This window comes from Choloepus didactylus, chromosome 21, assembly GCF_015220235.1.
Source record: "Choloepus didactylus isolate mChoDid1 chromosome 21, mChoDid1.pri, whole genome shotgun sequence".
Taxonomy (NCBI): Eukaryota; Metazoa; Chordata; class Mammalia; order Pilosa; family Megalonychidae; genus Choloepus; species Choloepus didactylus.
Window position 1 is genome coordinate 720,616 of NC_051327.1, and position 16,819 is coordinate 737,434.

The 16,819-nt window shown below is 39.7% G+C and overlaps 1 protein-coding gene across 6 annotated transcripts in view; it reads right to left on the minus strand.

Annotated features, from left to right (window-relative positions):
- Positions 1 to 1,239: 1,239 nt before the first annotated feature.
- TNRC6A (trinucleotide repeat containing adaptor 6A) overlaps positions 1,240 to 16,819 on the minus strand; it is a 273,917-nt gene continuing 258,337 nt past the window's right edge. For all 6 annotated transcript variants that reach the window (XM_037815357.1, XM_037815360.1, XM_037815356.1 and 3 more), the window contains 7 exons: positions 11,698 to 11,844; positions 10,870 to 11,010; positions 7,396 to 7,503; positions 5,752 to 5,973; positions 5,407 to 5,477; positions 4,608 to 4,747; positions 1,240 to 4,033 (listed from right to left, as the gene is read on the minus strand). In XM_037815357.1, the coding sequence (XP_037671285.1) occupies positions 3,658 to 4,033; positions 4,608 to 4,747; positions 5,407 to 5,477; positions 5,752 to 5,973; positions 7,396 to 7,503; positions 10,870 to 11,010; positions 11,698 to 11,844 (1,205 nt within the window). In that variant the 3' untranslated portion in view covers positions 1,240 to 3,657. The remainder of the gene's footprint in view (positions 4,034 to 4,607; positions 4,748 to 5,406; positions 5,478 to 5,751; positions 5,974 to 7,395; positions 7,504 to 10,869; positions 11,011 to 11,697; positions 11,845 to 16,819) is intronic.

The window sequence follows — 16,819 nt, forward strand, 5'->3', positions numbered from 1 at the left end:
TATTAAAACATTATTTTTATCTGAAAACAAATGCAGGTAAGTATAACGTAACATTCATATGCATTTTTAACTTAAAATGCAAAGCTTAAAACTACTCCCCAGATACCAAGGGGATACACACCCTCTGTCCTCTTAATTTGGGGGTATGTTGGTGGACAATTTGAGAAGCACTGCACTATAGCTTTGTTTGTTCTAGCGTTAGGCTGGGGTGCTCCGAGCTGCTGAGGTTAAGTGAGCTGCTGTGTACAACACACGTGGCATGGAAAGAGAACCCTAAACATATTCACTGTTACTGTTCTCCTACCCCCGTGAGCTTGCAACTGACTACTCAAAAGCTCCTCCAGTCTCTGTAAGGGACCCTTCAAAGTTCATTTAGGTTCTGATTCTGGCTCTAATTCAGACCTCACCACTCACATCTGAAATCAAAGGAAGGGAGGAAAAGGTCTCCTGAACTTTGGAGAAAAGAGAAAACCAGTACCATTCCGGTGCATGAAAATGATCTCTTAGCTAAGTTATTAGGCCAGCTTGCATAGTGCAACCTCAATTTGTCAATCTTGATCCAAATACCCTTCCTTCATCTTAAGCCCTATCTTCACACTATTCAACCCGAACTTGACCCTGTCAAGAACTTCCCCTCAACCTTAGCATCATTCCCTAGTTCACCTACCCTCACAAATTACCAGTGTCAACAGGTATTCCTTCCAATATTATTCAGCAACTACCATGTGCCTGACAAAGTAGTAAACAATTGAGTGTATCTATCTTTTAGTGGTCTAGCACAGTACTGAGATAATGATCAGAAACGGGATCACATTTTTGTAACAAGCAGCCATGGGAGGAGGTGCCTACTCTTCATGGGGAGAAGTGTCCAAGGGAAGCTGCTCTCAATGCCATCTCAAGGGGGAAGTAGTGTTGGGCAAGACCACTCAGGGAGGAGAGCAGAGCATGAAAAGGCGAGCAGCTCAGGATGTCCAGAGCTCAGAATATGTCCTGGGAGCTGGGGCTGTGAGGCATATTTAGAAATGCATAACTGGCCACGTTAAAGTTTAGACCAATTCTTGTAGGATGAGAACCAGTAAGCCAGGGAAATGGCATGGTCAGATGCAAGTTTATGGGAGATGATGGCCTGGACTAAGGCACTCACAGTTGGGACAGATTAGGAAATACTTAGAGGAGTTAACGCAGTCACTTAGGGAACAGAGCTTCTATTAATTAAGGACTAACAAAAATCAAAACCACTTTTTAATTTTTTAAATCAAACACTTTATTCCACATAACAAGCACAAAAAACTCTCAAACACTTTAACAATACAATTAACGCAGTTATGAAGTCAATTACATACTACTCAAAGCCCCAAAGGGTCAATCAGCTTAATGTTCCAAACATTTCCAGACGGTTTTTCAAAACTACCTTTGGTTTTGGAAAAATCAGTACAGAAGTCAATATACATTGAACACATTGAACAACATTTGCTTGTATTTAAGGTGTCCAACAATATTAGCTTACACCTGGCAAGTTGGAGCATGATGATTTGAAGTCATAGACTGAAACACATACACAGGTTTTGCCCCGAGCTCCTGCAGTGAGAAGCCAGGGCCATGAAAGGGGAAGAAAGGCCAGTCCAGGTTGTGGCATTTCTCATTTTGTAACAGAGGTATGAGTTTAACACTAGTATGCTGTCAAGTCATTAAGCTTCATGTTCCAAATGGTCTCTTGCTGAGGCTTGAGATGGGCACAAATGGTGGGGAAGATGAAGTCACAGAAGAGTTTTGAGCAAAAAAGATCCCAAAGATGCTCAAAGAGGGTAGGAAGGAGCAAGCTACAGTTTCCCATTGTTCTCACATTATTCAGGATGAAGTTGTGGATAAGTTCAGTTAAAATGTTCAAATATTTGCTTAGATTTTTAATCAGTTGCTCTATGAGACCCCTCATAGCAACTCTGAAACTTTCTTTATAAAAAAGAGCCTACAAATAAATTCACAAAAAGAGACAATTAATGTTGAGCAGCCAAAAAGTCATGGTTTATTATATCTGAAGAAATTTCATAATTCAAACACAACCAAACTGTACATTTTACAATCACATTCTATTTGTAAACAGTTAAAAGCCACTGACTTCTTTTGCATCTTAGGACACAAACAGTTAGAATCAAGGCAATGAAATGATGGCAATTCTGTACTGTTAAAATTTTTACCCTTGTTTAGTCTCTCTTCTTTGACTAAGCAAGCTATTATAATACCATTTGTGGGCAAAAAAAGGGGAAAGGGAAGAAAGAAATTTTAAAAATGGTTTAACTCGTTAGTTTTGCAACAACATTTAAAATTTTTTCTTTATACAACGAACAACTCTGTAAGCCCAATACCTTGGTTACAGTATGCATAGTTACTGATTTCGGCTTTAAGGTACAACAGTTAAACATTAACACAGTCACAAGAGAGCAGAAACATATAGAGCCACTTGATGGGATTACAAAAAATTATCTATTGATTATTAGCAAACCATCATCACTCACTAATAAAAAGACAGCATCTGAAAGCAGAATGTCAAACTTCAGCTTTAAGCATGTTTTTTTGTGTTTTTTGTTTTTTTGGCAGAGAAAATTCTTTAACAGAGCAGTATATAGTATCAGTGCTAAAAGTTGGGTTTTTTTCCTATAAGAAACTACAAGGATTTATTTATTTATTTATTTATTTTGTTTTTTACTGGGGAACTGGTTTTCCTGAGAACCATGCTCTTTGATTTAGGACAGAAATAGAAAAACAAAAGAACATGGCCAAATGCTGCTCCTTTTTCCCAGAGATAGAAAGCATCTTTTAAATCATCCTCCATTTTTTTTTTTTGTCTTTTAAGTTTTTTTTTTAAATGATGGAAGAGTAAACATTGTTTCTCAAAAAACAAACAAAAAAATCTGTAAACAAGAAGGTTCGACATGGGAACCCTCAAAACAAAATGGAAAAGCCTATTCAAAGTGCAGGGCCCGTCCTGGGTGGCAGGTGGGCTGCAAGTCACAGCTGTGGCCACAGTTTTTCAAACTGCAGAGCGAAATTCTTTAGTTTTACAACATGAAAAAAACTGGTGCAATACTTTCATTAATAATCCTAAGTCAGTATCATAACTTGATCTTTTAAACTCCACAATACCACAATAAGGTAGGCAAACATCAAGGCATAGTAGAGAGCGCACACCTTTTCAGAACATCCTTGAGTAAACATTTACACTGGAACAGCTGCACCCCCCATATTGCCGATCAGACGGAGAGAACATCATTCAGTGCAAAGTTAAAAGCACATACATTATCAGCCCAAAAAAATGGTTTTGCAAAAAATAAAAAATAAATGTTGGGGGGGGGGCCTGGAGATGGGGGAGGAAAAAAGAATCCAAAGGCTAAACATGATGAATATACACAAGTGAGCTCATTCTATACGGTTTAGCATGTATGGCGCTATTTGGGAGTGTAAATAGATACCTTTTCACATTATAATATTGGCCTGCATGATTCAAGTATTCAAACTGATATGTTTTGGGGAAAACAAAGTGGAAAATGTGCAGAGAATAGCTGTTCCCACAGGTGGCCCCTGGCTGCAGGCGGTGAGCCCAGCTTAGTGCTCTTTCTTTCGCATCTTGAGGTCACAGTTTGTGAGTCTACATCTACACTGTTACATGGACTCTCCACCCCCACCCAGGTGGTCAACAGAAAGAAAAGCATTAATGGGGGATGGGCTGCTAATTCCCCGGGGGTCGCTGCTGCTTGGAGGACCCCACAAGCTTGTGGAATAATGTGGGGTCCCCCAGAGTGAAGTGCCGTGAAGGTCTCCACAATTAGTTCCCGACAGCCCAGCACCATTCCAGTGATTGAGATCGGTCCGGCTAGAGAATGAGTGGGAACAGTCGAGGGAGCCCAGCCGGCTCTGGCTGGACCCAAGAGACTGCCAGCTGGGAGAAGGGGTCAGAGACTGACTTTGTGCAAAGAAACGACTGATCTCCTCTTCACTGGCAAACTCGGCAAGAATAGTAGTGTTCCCCAATACACACCTAGAGGGGAGAGACACAAACAGGCATGAAGGCTTGACATACATGAAGGGTTTGCTTAATTTCAAAAGTGAGGGTGAAACTTAGAAAGTCTGTGCTTAAAAAAAAAACAACAACAGAGCAAGGGGGGTGGAAAGGGAAGTGGGGAGAGAGAGACAACACAGTTTAACTCATGTGCCCTTCCCTCAATGCACGTAGGTCCTACAGGCAGCATGAGGCAGGGCACCTCTATCTATAGCTCTCTTGTGGCCAGCATGCCATGACCAGGGTTAACCTCCTCCTTACTGGTTGTGGTGTCTCAGGATTGTATTTGTTTGTCTTCCATGTGCCATTTAAGGGATCTTCTAGGGCTATTCTGACCAGGTATGATTCTCCCCCTTATGAACCCAAAACACAGTGAGGCTGCAGCTGCTGGTACAGGATCCTCACTGGGAAACCCTGCATGCTGCCATGGAACTTGGACACAGTATCATAGCTATGCTTTCATACATGATCCTTCCCCAAAAATGAGGGGACCCCAAACTCTTCATACCATATGGGAGTTTTCCAGGTGTCAGGAGCAGACTGGTCAACTTACATGTGCAGAGACTTTTGTGCCTTCACTACCTCTTCTTTTGAACTGTAACGGACCAAAGCATTTCCATGTGGGAGGTTCAGGTGGAATGTTATTAGTGGGCCATGCTGCATGCACAGAGTACGCAGAGTTGAGCCGTCAATCTAGGAAACAGGGTGAGGAACAACCAATTAGATGCATATCATGAGGGCCACCCAGGAGGTTGTCCCAGGCTGGAACACTGATCCTTTCTACCATCCTCAAGGTTCTTCATTCCTGGCACCACTCTTCACTGGTAAGTGATGCTATGATGTTGTGCAGTGGCCCCTCTGTGCCTCCATTGGTTCCAGAGTCATATCTCTGTGGCCGCCAAACTCCTGGACATACCCTAAATCCCCAATCCCTTAGTCAGCCACTGCCCCTGCTATGGCCTCATGTCTTCTCTCCTCCCTGCCCTGAGGACAGGATTTATCAAGGCACTGCTCCCAAGGGGGATGAGGAGACAGGCTCTTAACATCTAGCCTCCTCCCCAGATCCTAGCCCAGATCTACTAAATCAAAGTCTCTGCGCTGAGACCTAGGAATTAGTATTTGTGGTCACCTTCCCAGGTTACTACTCTTGGGAGAACCACCAGATCAGACTAATTATCTACTACCACAGGATCAGACTACAGATTACCTACTATTTCCTCTGCTCAGTCTGGCCTTGACCTCCACTTATACCATCTCTGAGGAGCTGAGGCCTTGGTAGTCCTCATCTCAAACTTAAGAAGATTGGAAACCTTTGGTGTATTTATGCAAACCAGGATAACTGGTATTCTTACCTGAGGTGTAAGGTTTTTTAGAACAAGCCAATTTGTTATTCTCCCTGAGCTGCTCTCACCCCAGCTGGAACCTAGACAAGGGAAGAAAAAAAAGACGAGACTTTTCTAAGCCTATAGCCTAAATGACTGTTTAGGACAAACATATTCCAGTCGAGTCACGGTTAGACATGGAAACTGCAGAAGATGGCAGTGCACTATGAATTGTATGTTCATTTAAGTTCTCTTTCCACGTTACAGAGAGTAATGTAATAGTTTGCTGTTCTGGTCAATGTTAAACTAGACCACTGATGCTGGCAGTGTTTGGCAAATAAATCATCTGAAATTATCTTATGTATTTCATCTTACCTGGGGTATATCTGGCATCAGAATTTCCCCATCCTCCACCTACACGAAGGGGAGAATTATCCCACGTAGACAAGGGTGGCTTCTGACCAGTCAGTCCCGGAGGTGGGCGGGACGGAGCAGTGATGTTTTTAGGTGGCAAAGGGACCTTCCACAGCTCATGAGCCAGAGAGGTGTTTGTAACTGAACCAGGAGACCATGTCAATTTGGAATCACTATTTCTGGCTACTCAAAGGCAAAAAAAAGGGAGGGTGATAAAACTTTCAGACAAGGGAAAATCTGAATGACAATATCCAACCTTGTACTAAGAGCAAAACAAATGAAAAGAAACTCAATTACCACCCCCCCCCAAATCAAACTAAACTGCCAAAGAAGGGAATAAAAACAAAAACAACAACAAAAAAACCAACCCATAGTAAACTGCTACCTATCATTCCATTTGTCTACTATTCATAGTTTTAAGACCTATGTGATTCTTAGAGTTCAGTGTTACAAAACTGGACTCTAAAATCAAAACAAAACAATAAACACTGTTTTAAATTGCTCTAAAGTAGCAGCTGTGAACTCCTTAACTTAATGACCATATTTGAGTCATTTAAGGCAGTCACATGGGCCATTAAAAAGATTTTAGAACTTTGTTGCTTACTCGCAGAAAAAAAAGACTACAAAAGTAGTAGTGCCAACTCAAGGAATAATCACAGCAGATGCTCACTGGGTGCCTTCTGTGCCCAGCAATGGGCCAACAGGCACTTCACAGAGACCATCTCCAATCCTAACTCACAATCGGCTAAGGATAAAAGAATTTAAGAAACTTGCCTGTGGGTCCTATTAAGTGGAGAGCTAGAATTCAAACCTAGGCCTCTCTGGCTTAAAAAAAAAAAAAAAGGCCCATTTCCTGACATGCCCTGCCTCATAACAACAGAGATACTGGGGAGTGTGCAAGGATCAGGCATACAGCAAACTACATCAAAAATAATGCTACATCACAGACAGGGAACAGAAGGGACTAGAGTGTTAATATCTTTCATCACTGCCTACTATTTTTCTTCTTGACTCACAAAGTGCACCGTCTTTAAGTCAGTGCTATTCAAAACATGGTCTTTAGACCAGTCACAGCATGCTATTTATTACTGGTTTGAAATCAAACAAATGTACAAGTTCAGAAGAAGAGTTTGTGATAACAATTTGGAATTGCCATAATTCCTACATGGACAATCATTTTTCTAACAATTAAAAATTCATGTGTACTGTATTTTACAAAAGTATCAGTCTGTGAAGGATTAGAAACTTATAAAACAAAACAACAACAACAACAGAAACAAAGGGGGGCTCCTACAGTGCAGATAACCTGAGAACTGCCCTGAAGTAATTAGATTTAATTACAGTGCTGAGATGACTCTCAGAGCAGAGTAAGAGCTCTTTGGTGGAAATGGATTATTTTAGTATATGACAACTAATCTAAAAAAAGGACAAATAGTGTTAAAAAATTTTTCCCAGCACTTACAAATATATTCTCCCAACTCCCTGAAAAGAAGTCTTTAGACAAAAAGGAAATTTTTTAAAAAAAAAACCACCCACAGGCCCAGGTTCTGACTAAACTCCTCCTTCATCTGGGACGGCCCCTGGCAAGCTCAGGACAAGGCCCACCTGAAGTGCTTTGTGCTGTACTGCTGAGGGGAACGTTGTAGTTGGAGGCACGAATGGATGACCAGGCACTAGTTGAAGGCAGCGTGGTGTTCAAGGATGAGGATGACCCTGTGTGGGGGAAGAGCCCCATTAGCTGTGTACCAGAACAAGGGACACAGTGTTTGACAACAAGCAAGAGCATCCAGTGAAATTGAAGCTTAACGGTATGCCACATCTTAAAACAGGTAAGCTCAAGGCAGCAGATGGTACATGTGATTGCCTCTTCCTCCCTCCCTTCAAAAAGCATTCTCAGAGATAGCTTATTGTCTTTACCTTGACTCAGAACTGATATTTTCCCTCCTATCCTATTTTCCCAAAATTGTGAAAATACGCTCTAGCAGACACAGAAACAGAGACCACATTCAGCTCTCCTTCCCAGAGAGGGCTAATTCTTGCTGATCTTAACTCCTGTCTCTTAAGTCCAATGACTTCTTTTTGGATAACCTGTTCACTAAGGTATCCTCTCACTGGTACTACCAATTAGCAGGCTTTCATCCTTCTCCATCATGCCCCTATTCAGTGAGTTTCCAACACACAGCATGTCTCTGCAGTTTTAAAATTTTTATTTTTAATCCCTTTGGCCATTACTCTTAACTTAGCTCTACTATTGCCCCTCACCTGGATCACTACAACAGTGCCATAACTGGTCTACCACTCTAATCCATCCTGCTGACCACTGTCAGAGAATCCTACCATAAATGTTGATTCGTCCACTCAAAACGTTTCTTATCTCCTTTAATATCAAATCTAAACTCCTCTATTTTTGGAACATTCTATACTTTGCCCATTTTCCCAGGCTGCCCTACAACAGCCTATGTTTTTCACTGTTTTACAAACATGTTAAGAGCTACTCACAATTCTGTTCGGTTTTCCTTTCACTTGAATTATTCCTCCCCAGATGGTTTTTCAATGAAGCAGTAACCACATCTATGACATACTAGGTATCACACTAAGTACAGGAGGCAATATAGAGATGACTAAGTTTGCTGAATATTATACTGTTTAGAGAAACACTGATGAACAGCTAGGTGTGGCTGGAGGGCAGGGCGCAAGGAGTAGAAGTAGAAAATGGGTAAGAGAGAGACTAGAAGATGGAATGGAGTCAGACTGTGGAGGGTCATCTAAGGCAGGAAAGGAATAATCTGGCTCACATTAAGCTTTTAGATACAGAATGAAAGATTCTAAGAACAGCAAATTCTTTTCTCTATCTTTAAAGCAGCTAAAAACTGGGGATCTTGAAAGAAACATCTACTTTAAATAAGAGCTTTAGAGAGAAAAGAAACAAAATAATGACTTGGTAAAGGGAATAATTTGCTATCATGGCATATAAAACACCATGTTTCTCTATCCACAATCTGGCTTTCCCCCCAGTTTTCTTCTGTGAAAGCAGTAGCTCTACTACTTTCACATAGTTGCCTGTTAAATTCAGCAATTTTAGAATGATAAGGATTCTTGTAATTAACCTCTGGAACTCAACAAACACTTGTTAACAATAAATTACATAGTTAATGAAAAATGCTGACTATTGTACTTTTTTTTTTTAAATAAACTATTTAAAGGGATAGACAGGAGGATGTATATGTTACAGAAACAGAGTAGAGATAGTCATTCATTTCACCTTTCTTCTAATGCACAGCCATGCATGGAATATCTATTGTGAAAAATGACCAAGTGGTAGATAGTATGATGACTTACTTGATAACCCAGTAAAAGTGTATCTGATGAATGAAGCAGGTCTGGTTAAGACCAGGGCAAGCCAGGCCAAAGGGTAAAGGTTGAAACTGATTGTGTTTTAAAACTTCAACTTTCATATGAGACCAAGGGAAGAGATATCTATTTGGTAACAGGATCTAAATTTTCTAAACGGTACAACTCTACAGTCGATTTGTTCAAACACCACAATTGCATGGAACTTTGAATAGGAAGTGAGATACGGTAGGTTAGTATAGGCTGGAGTGAAATAGTGACACATCCTAGAGTAATTTGGGCAGATAATAAAAAATATATTTACAGCCTCCCCCTCCTCAGCCCCGAGGATCTGGGGGAAGGTGCGGATGTGTTGGACATCCTCACCTGGACTGGTGCTGATGTTGTCACAAACACTGGGACTGGCGGTTTGATGTGCTGAACCCTCGAGCATGGGACTCGCCCTTGTGAAGCTCATTACCACAAAGGAGAGTCTAAACTTGCATGTAATGGTGCCTAAGAGTCTCTCCCTGAGTACCTCTTTGTTGCTCAGATATGGCCCTCTCTCTAACTGAGCCATTTCGACAGGTGAACTCGCTGCCCTCCCCACTACGTGAGACCCGACTCCCAGGGGTGTAAATCTCCCTGGCAACGCAGAGTATGACTCCCGGGGATGAATGTGGACCCGGCATCGTGGGACTGAGAGTATCTTCTTGACCAAAAGGGGGATGCAAAATGAGACGAAATAGTTTCAGTGGCTGAGAGATTCCAAATGGAGTCGAGAGGTCACTCTGGTGGACATTCTTATGCACTATATAGATAACACCTCTTAGGCTTTAATGTATTGGAATAGCTAGAAGTAAATACCTGAAACTACCGAACTCCAACCCAGCAGTCTGGACTCCTGAAGACAATTATATAAGAATGTAGATTACAAGGGGTGACAGTGTGATTGTGAAGACCTTGTGGATCACACCCCCTTTAGCTAGTGTATGGATGAGTGGAGGAATGGGGATAAAAACTAAAGGACAAATGGGGTGGGATGGGGGGATGATTTGGGTGTTCTTTTTTCACTTTTATTTTTTATTCTTGTTCTGGTTCTTTCTGATGTAAGGAAAATGTTCAGAGATAGATTGTGGTGATGAACGCATAACTATGTTATCATACTGTGGACAGTGGATTGTATATCATGGATGATTGTATGGTGTGTGAATGTATTTCAATAAAACTGAATTTAATTAAAAAAAAAAAAAAGTGTATCTGGACTGCAGGTCTCTTAAATTGGTCTTATTTTTACTCCGAGAGACAAAGAAAACCTAATATCCCCTCAAAATCAAAGCCCTTCACAATCAAGAGTTAATAAACACCTAATAATACAACCATATCTTTTATATACCAGAAACACCCCTATTTAAATAACCACAATATTGTATCGCATTATGAAAGTAGGTAATAACTTTTGATTATTAATACAATTACTGGAAAACAAAAGTTTGTCAGTGTTTTGTATTAACTTATTAAGTAAAAATAAGTGTTTACTATATCAGCTGATAAGATAACAAATCATCATTTTAAGAGTAGCCAAATTAAAGAGTCCACTATGGGAAATTTAAGGAGAATTCAGTTTTCGTCTTCATGACTACCTTATACATTAGGTACTATAACCTTTACTATGGAAAGTTTCATACCTACTTTGAACATATATCACCCAACATCATTCAGAAACTCTGACTTTTGTACTCTACGTACCACTGTTCCTGTCCCTGAGGTGGTCAACTTCCCGCACAGTATTAATTGAAAGACTGTTTATGACACTGCCAGGAGTGACGTAAGGGTCAGTTTCAGGGTCAATGTTTGGATAACCTTTCCATGGTTCACCAGGGCGAAACTCTGGAAATGAAAATTTAACATTAGTCCAAAACTTAATCATTTAAAATCCATTATTAAGTATTCAAAACTTTTATTCTTAAAGTCTCCAGTTCACAAATATTTTTCAGTTTATACTAACAACTAGTGTAACACAAACTATGTTTTACAAATAACTTCAAAGTTTTTACAAATGAAATAATTTCTCTGGATTTATATATTTTTATGGGATTTATGACAAATCTCAAAGCCATAGCATTTTTCTTGCATTTTTTTTTCTTTATTAGAGAAGTTGTTGGTTTACAGAACAATCATGCATAAAATACATGATACACAAGCTAAAGGTAGAACAAAGCAAGCCACAGACACACTGCTGATAATTAAGTCCTCAGTACAACTGAAAATACTGTCAAGTAGTCTTCTGGCACAGATGAATAGGAACTATGAATTAGACTTTGTACGCTTCTTCACGCTAGTCAGTGGGACTCATACCACTTGTACTCTTGGGGCACAAAAGCACTGGTAACAGGCTGGACATATTCATTTGCTTAAGACTTTATGATCAACTTTGTCATTTCTACATTCCTTCTTATCCTCAGCATATATCAGTCCAAATACATGGGATTGGGCTAAATCACTGGCTAATAGTTCAGATGCCAAAATACCTTAATCGAAAACAACCTCTCAAGAAACAAGCTATTAGCATTTTACCTGGTGGCCAATTAACACTGCTAGAGCCGTTAGGCGATTTGGCACGTGGCCAGCCATCTCCTATTGATCCTGGAGGACTGGCTGGTGAAGTACTAAAGTCATAGGGAAATGGAGATTCTTCCAGCCTGAAACCACTTGAAATAGCACCTAAAAAGAGAAAAACAATAGTGAAATGTGACCAAAATATACTATATAATAGGTACTCTTAATGCTTCTCAAAATTTGTAAGAAAACATTCCATTAGATCTGTGGATTCCAATTCCATAACTGTGTTCCACAGATCATGTAAAGGTACATGGAAATAAAGAACTCTGAGATCTCTTCCAAACTTCACCTCCTTTAATTCTCTTATGTGTTGAGATTCTGAGTAATACTTCATTTGAAGAAAGGATTCCACTGCTTAAAAAATAGTCTGATAATTACCAGAGTGGTTTTTATTTCAAGATGGATATGAAGACCATAACCAACAATAAGTAACCAAAATATGACTACAAAATTATTTCCAAATCATTAGAACACTTGTATTTTGACCTAAATTGAGAACAAGCACAATGAACCCTCTGTTGGGGAGATTCATGTTACTGGGGGTGAATGAAGAACATTTAAGGAGGGAAAAAGAATTGTGGTAAAGAAAGAGCTGTGGTAAGGAACATCATGGGTGCTCTGCAGGGAACACTACAGACAGCAAAAGACAGGAGAGGTTTGGAGCACAATATTGGGTGATGGTAGCACGATAATGTAAGTACACTGAACAAAGATGACTGTGAGTAGGTTGAGGGAGGAAGGTTAGGAGCATGTAGGACAACAGGGGGAAGGATAGAAAATAAAGACTGGGACTGTACAATTAGTGAAACCTAGAGTGGTTAACGAGTATGATTAAATGTACAAATATGTTTTTACATGAGGGAGAACAAATGAATGTCAACTTTGCAAAGTATTAAAAATGGGGTGGTATTGGGGAAAATATATAATCAATGCAAACTAGAGTCTGTAGTTAACAGAAACACTGTAATATGCTTTCATTAATTGTAACAAAGGCAATATACCAAAACTGTCTATAAGAGGGAGATAAAAGGGAGGGGTATGGGATTCTTGGTGTTAGTGTTGTCTTTTTTATTGTATTTTAATTTTCTCTTTTGTTGCATTTTAGTTGTCGTTTCTTTTTTTTTTTTTTTTTTTTCGGCCTCTTCCTCTTTCTTTGTGGAAGAAATGGAAATGTCCTTATAGACAATGGTGGTGAATGCATAACTATGTTATTATACAGGGAACCACTGAATGTTTACTTAGGATGAAATATACAATATGTGAATAAACAGTCTAAAAAATAAATAGAGGGATGTAAGTCCTGGAGAATATGTGAAGAAAGGGAAGTACTTAATCAGTGTTGGTGGAGAAGTAGAATGGTGCAGCCCATCTGGAGGGCAGTGTGGTCGTTCTACAGAAAGCTAAGCATGGGGTCACCAAATGGTCCAGCAATTTGGTTACTGGGTATATACTGTGAAGATCTGAAAAGAGGGACATGAATGGACATTTGCCTAGTGGGGTTTATTGTGTCAGTATTCATAATTCACAGTGGATAGAGGTAGCCTAAGGGTACATGGACTGATGGACGGAATGATGTATACATACAATGGAATACTGAGCTGCTACAAGAAGGAGAAGTTGTGAGGTGAATGGACATCGAGGACAGCATGTTGAGCAAAATAAACCAGAAATGGAAAGGAAAATGAAAGAAAAATGCCTCACTAATACAGACTAACTATAATGTGCAAACACTGAGAACTGAGTCTGACAGCATAGGGTATCAGGAGAAGGCTTATGGTAAAGGCTCCTGGATTATAAGCTCTTACAGCAGTTACATCTATTCCTGAGTTGTAATGGTTATTTCAAAATTCTGAGAGCTCTTTGTGTATAACCTGGTCAGTCCCTGGAACACTGAGTATCTGTGTGACACCTGAGACTCAGAGCCACAGACCAGCAGCTGTGAATGTCAGCACTACCCCGCTCCAATACAGCAAATGTTATGGAGTCTGAAAAAAGAGTTCAGTCTTCAATTAAAGATATGAACAAAACAGACTTGGTTAGGACTAAGGTAAATCAGACTAAAGTGTAAAGGACAATAGTGATGGTGTTTTTAAAATTTCAACTTCTATGAGACCAAAGGAAAAGAAGTCTATTAGGTGCAAGATCTATATTTTTTGTAATATCCTATATAATTTAATTTGTATCATCAGTTTATTCAAACAACATAATTACATGGAACGCTGAATAGGGAGCGAAATCTGGTTGGTTTGTATAGGTTAGCGTGACTCCCCAATACATCCCAGAGTAGTCTGGGCAGAGAATAAAAATTTATTTGCAAAGCCCCCTTGAGGGACTGGGGGAAAATGTGGAAATAGCAAATTTCTGCACCTGAGGAATTAATGATATTCTCACAAGCACTGGGGGCTACCAATTTAAAAGGCCGAGTCCTCAATCTTGGGGCTTGCCCTTATGAAGTTTGTTACTGCAAAGGAGAGGCTAAGTCCACATATAATTGTGCCTTAGAATCACCCCCAGAGCACCTCTTTTGTTGATCAGAAATGGCCTCTCTCTCCAAGCCAACTCTGCAGGTAAACTCACTGCCCTCCCCCAACATGGATCATGACTCCCAGGGGTATAAATCTCCCTGGCAATGTGGGACATGACTTGTGGAGATGAGCTTGGCCCTGGCATCATGGGATTGAGAAAGCCTTCTTGGACCAAAGGGGGAAGAGAAATGAAACAAAATAAAGTTTCAGTGGCTTAGAGACCTCAGATACAGCTGAGAGATCATATAATTCTTATGCATTATTTAGATATCCCTTTTTAGTTTTTAGTGTACTGGAATAGCTAGAAGGAAATACCTGAAACTGTCAAACTGCATCTTGAAGATGACTGTGTAACTATATAGCTTACACTGTGTGACCATGTGATTGTGAAAACTTTGTGGCTCCCACTCCCTTTATACAGTGTATGGAGAGATGAATAGAAAAATGACAACAAAAAGTAAATGAATAATAGGGAGGGATGAGGGTATGGGATGTTTTGGGTGTTCTTTTTTAATTGAACTTTTATTCTTAATTTTCTTTGTGTGTGGTAATGAACATGTTCAAAAACTGACTATGGTGACGGATGTGCAACTATATGATTTGATGGTACTGTGAACAACTGATTGTACACCGTGGATGACTGTATGCTACGTGAATATATGGCTCAATAAAATTGAATTTTAAAAGAAATACTAATCATAGGAACATAGATTTGATGTTGCTTAGAAGCTAGAAAGCAAGGAGTCTCTCCTGGTTCTTCCCTCTCCCTCAGAATTGTCATATACAGGTATAAATTGTTTTATTGTGCTTCACAAATATTGTGGGGTTTTTTTTTTTTTATACAAATTGAAGGTCTGTGGCAACTCTCAGTTAAGCAAGTCTATCGGTACCACTTTTCCAATAGCAACTGCTCACTTTGTGTCTCTGTTGTTATATTCTGGTAATTCTTGCAGTATTTCAAACTTTTCCAATATTATTATATCTGTTATGGTGATCTGTGATCTTTGAAGTTACTACTGTAATTGTTTTGGGGTGCCATGAACATGTGTATGTAAGAGGGTGAATGTAATTGAAAAATGTGTGTATTCTGACTGCTCCACTGACTGGCTGTTCACCGTCTCTTTCCCTCTCCTCAGGCCTCCCTTTTCCCTGAAACACAACAACATTGAAAACAGGCCAATTAATAACCCTACAATGGCCTCTAAGTGTTCAAAGTGAAAGGAAGTGTTGCATCTCTCACTTTAAATCAAAAGCTAGAAATGATTAAGGTTAGTGACAAAGTCATGTTAAAAGAAAAAATAGCCCCAAATCTAGGCCTCTTCCGCCCAACAGCCACATTGTTAATGCAAAGGAAAAGTTCTTGAAGGAAATCAAAAGTGCTACTCCAGTGAACACAAGAATGATAAGAAACTGGAACAGCCTTATTGCTGATATGGAGAAAGTTTTAGTGGTCTGGACAGAAGATCAAACCAACCACAATGTTCCCTTAGGCTAAAGCCTAATCTACAGCAAGAAGGCCCTAACTTTCTTCAATTCTATGAGAGAGGTCAGGAAGCTACAGAAGAAAAGTTTGAAGCCAGCAGAGGTTGGTTCATGAGGTGTAAGGAAAGAAGCCTTCTCTATAAAATAAAATGCAAGGTGTATCAAGTGCTGATGTAGAAGCTGCAGCAAGTTATCCAGAAAATCTAGCTAAGATAATTGATGAAGGTGGCTACACTAAGCAAGATTTTCAATGTCGTACAAAAGGCCTTATATTGGAAGAAGATGACATTTAGGACTTTCATAGCTAGGGAGAGAAACCCATTTACAAGAAGAAATATAACAACGAATAAAGAATATAAGCAACCACACAGAAGAATTCCTATTATATGTTCTTGATTTTCCTATTATACGTTCTTGATTTTTTTTATCATTTTTTATCATTCAAAAAATCCCAGTGCCCTTAAGAATTATGCAAAACCTACTCTGCCTGTGCTCTTTTAATGGAACAAAAAGCCTGGATGACAGCACATCTGTTTACAACATGGTTTAATGAATATTTTAAGCCCACTGTTGAGACTTCCTGCTAAGAAAAAAAGATTCCTTTCAAAATATCACTGCTTATTGACAATGCACTGGCTCACTCAAGAGCTCTGATGGAGACGTGCTAGGAGATGAATGTTATTTTCATGCTTGCTAACACAACACCCATTCTGGAGCCCATGAATCAAGACGTCATTCTGACTTTCAAGTCTTATTGTTTAAGAAATACATTTTGTAAGGCTGTAGCTGCCATAGACAGTGACTCTTCTGATGGGTCTGGGAAAGGAAAACTGAAAAGGATTCTCCATTCTAGATGCCATTAAAAACATGTGTGATTCATGGGAAGAGGACAAAATATCAACATTAATAGGAGTTTAGAAGTTGACTCCAACCCTCATGGATGACTTCAGTGGAGAAAGTAACTGCAGATGTGGTAGAAATACCAAGAGAAGTGGAATTAGAACTGGAGCCTGAAAATGTAACTGAATTGTTGTAATCCCATGATAAAATTTGAATGGATGAGAGAGTTA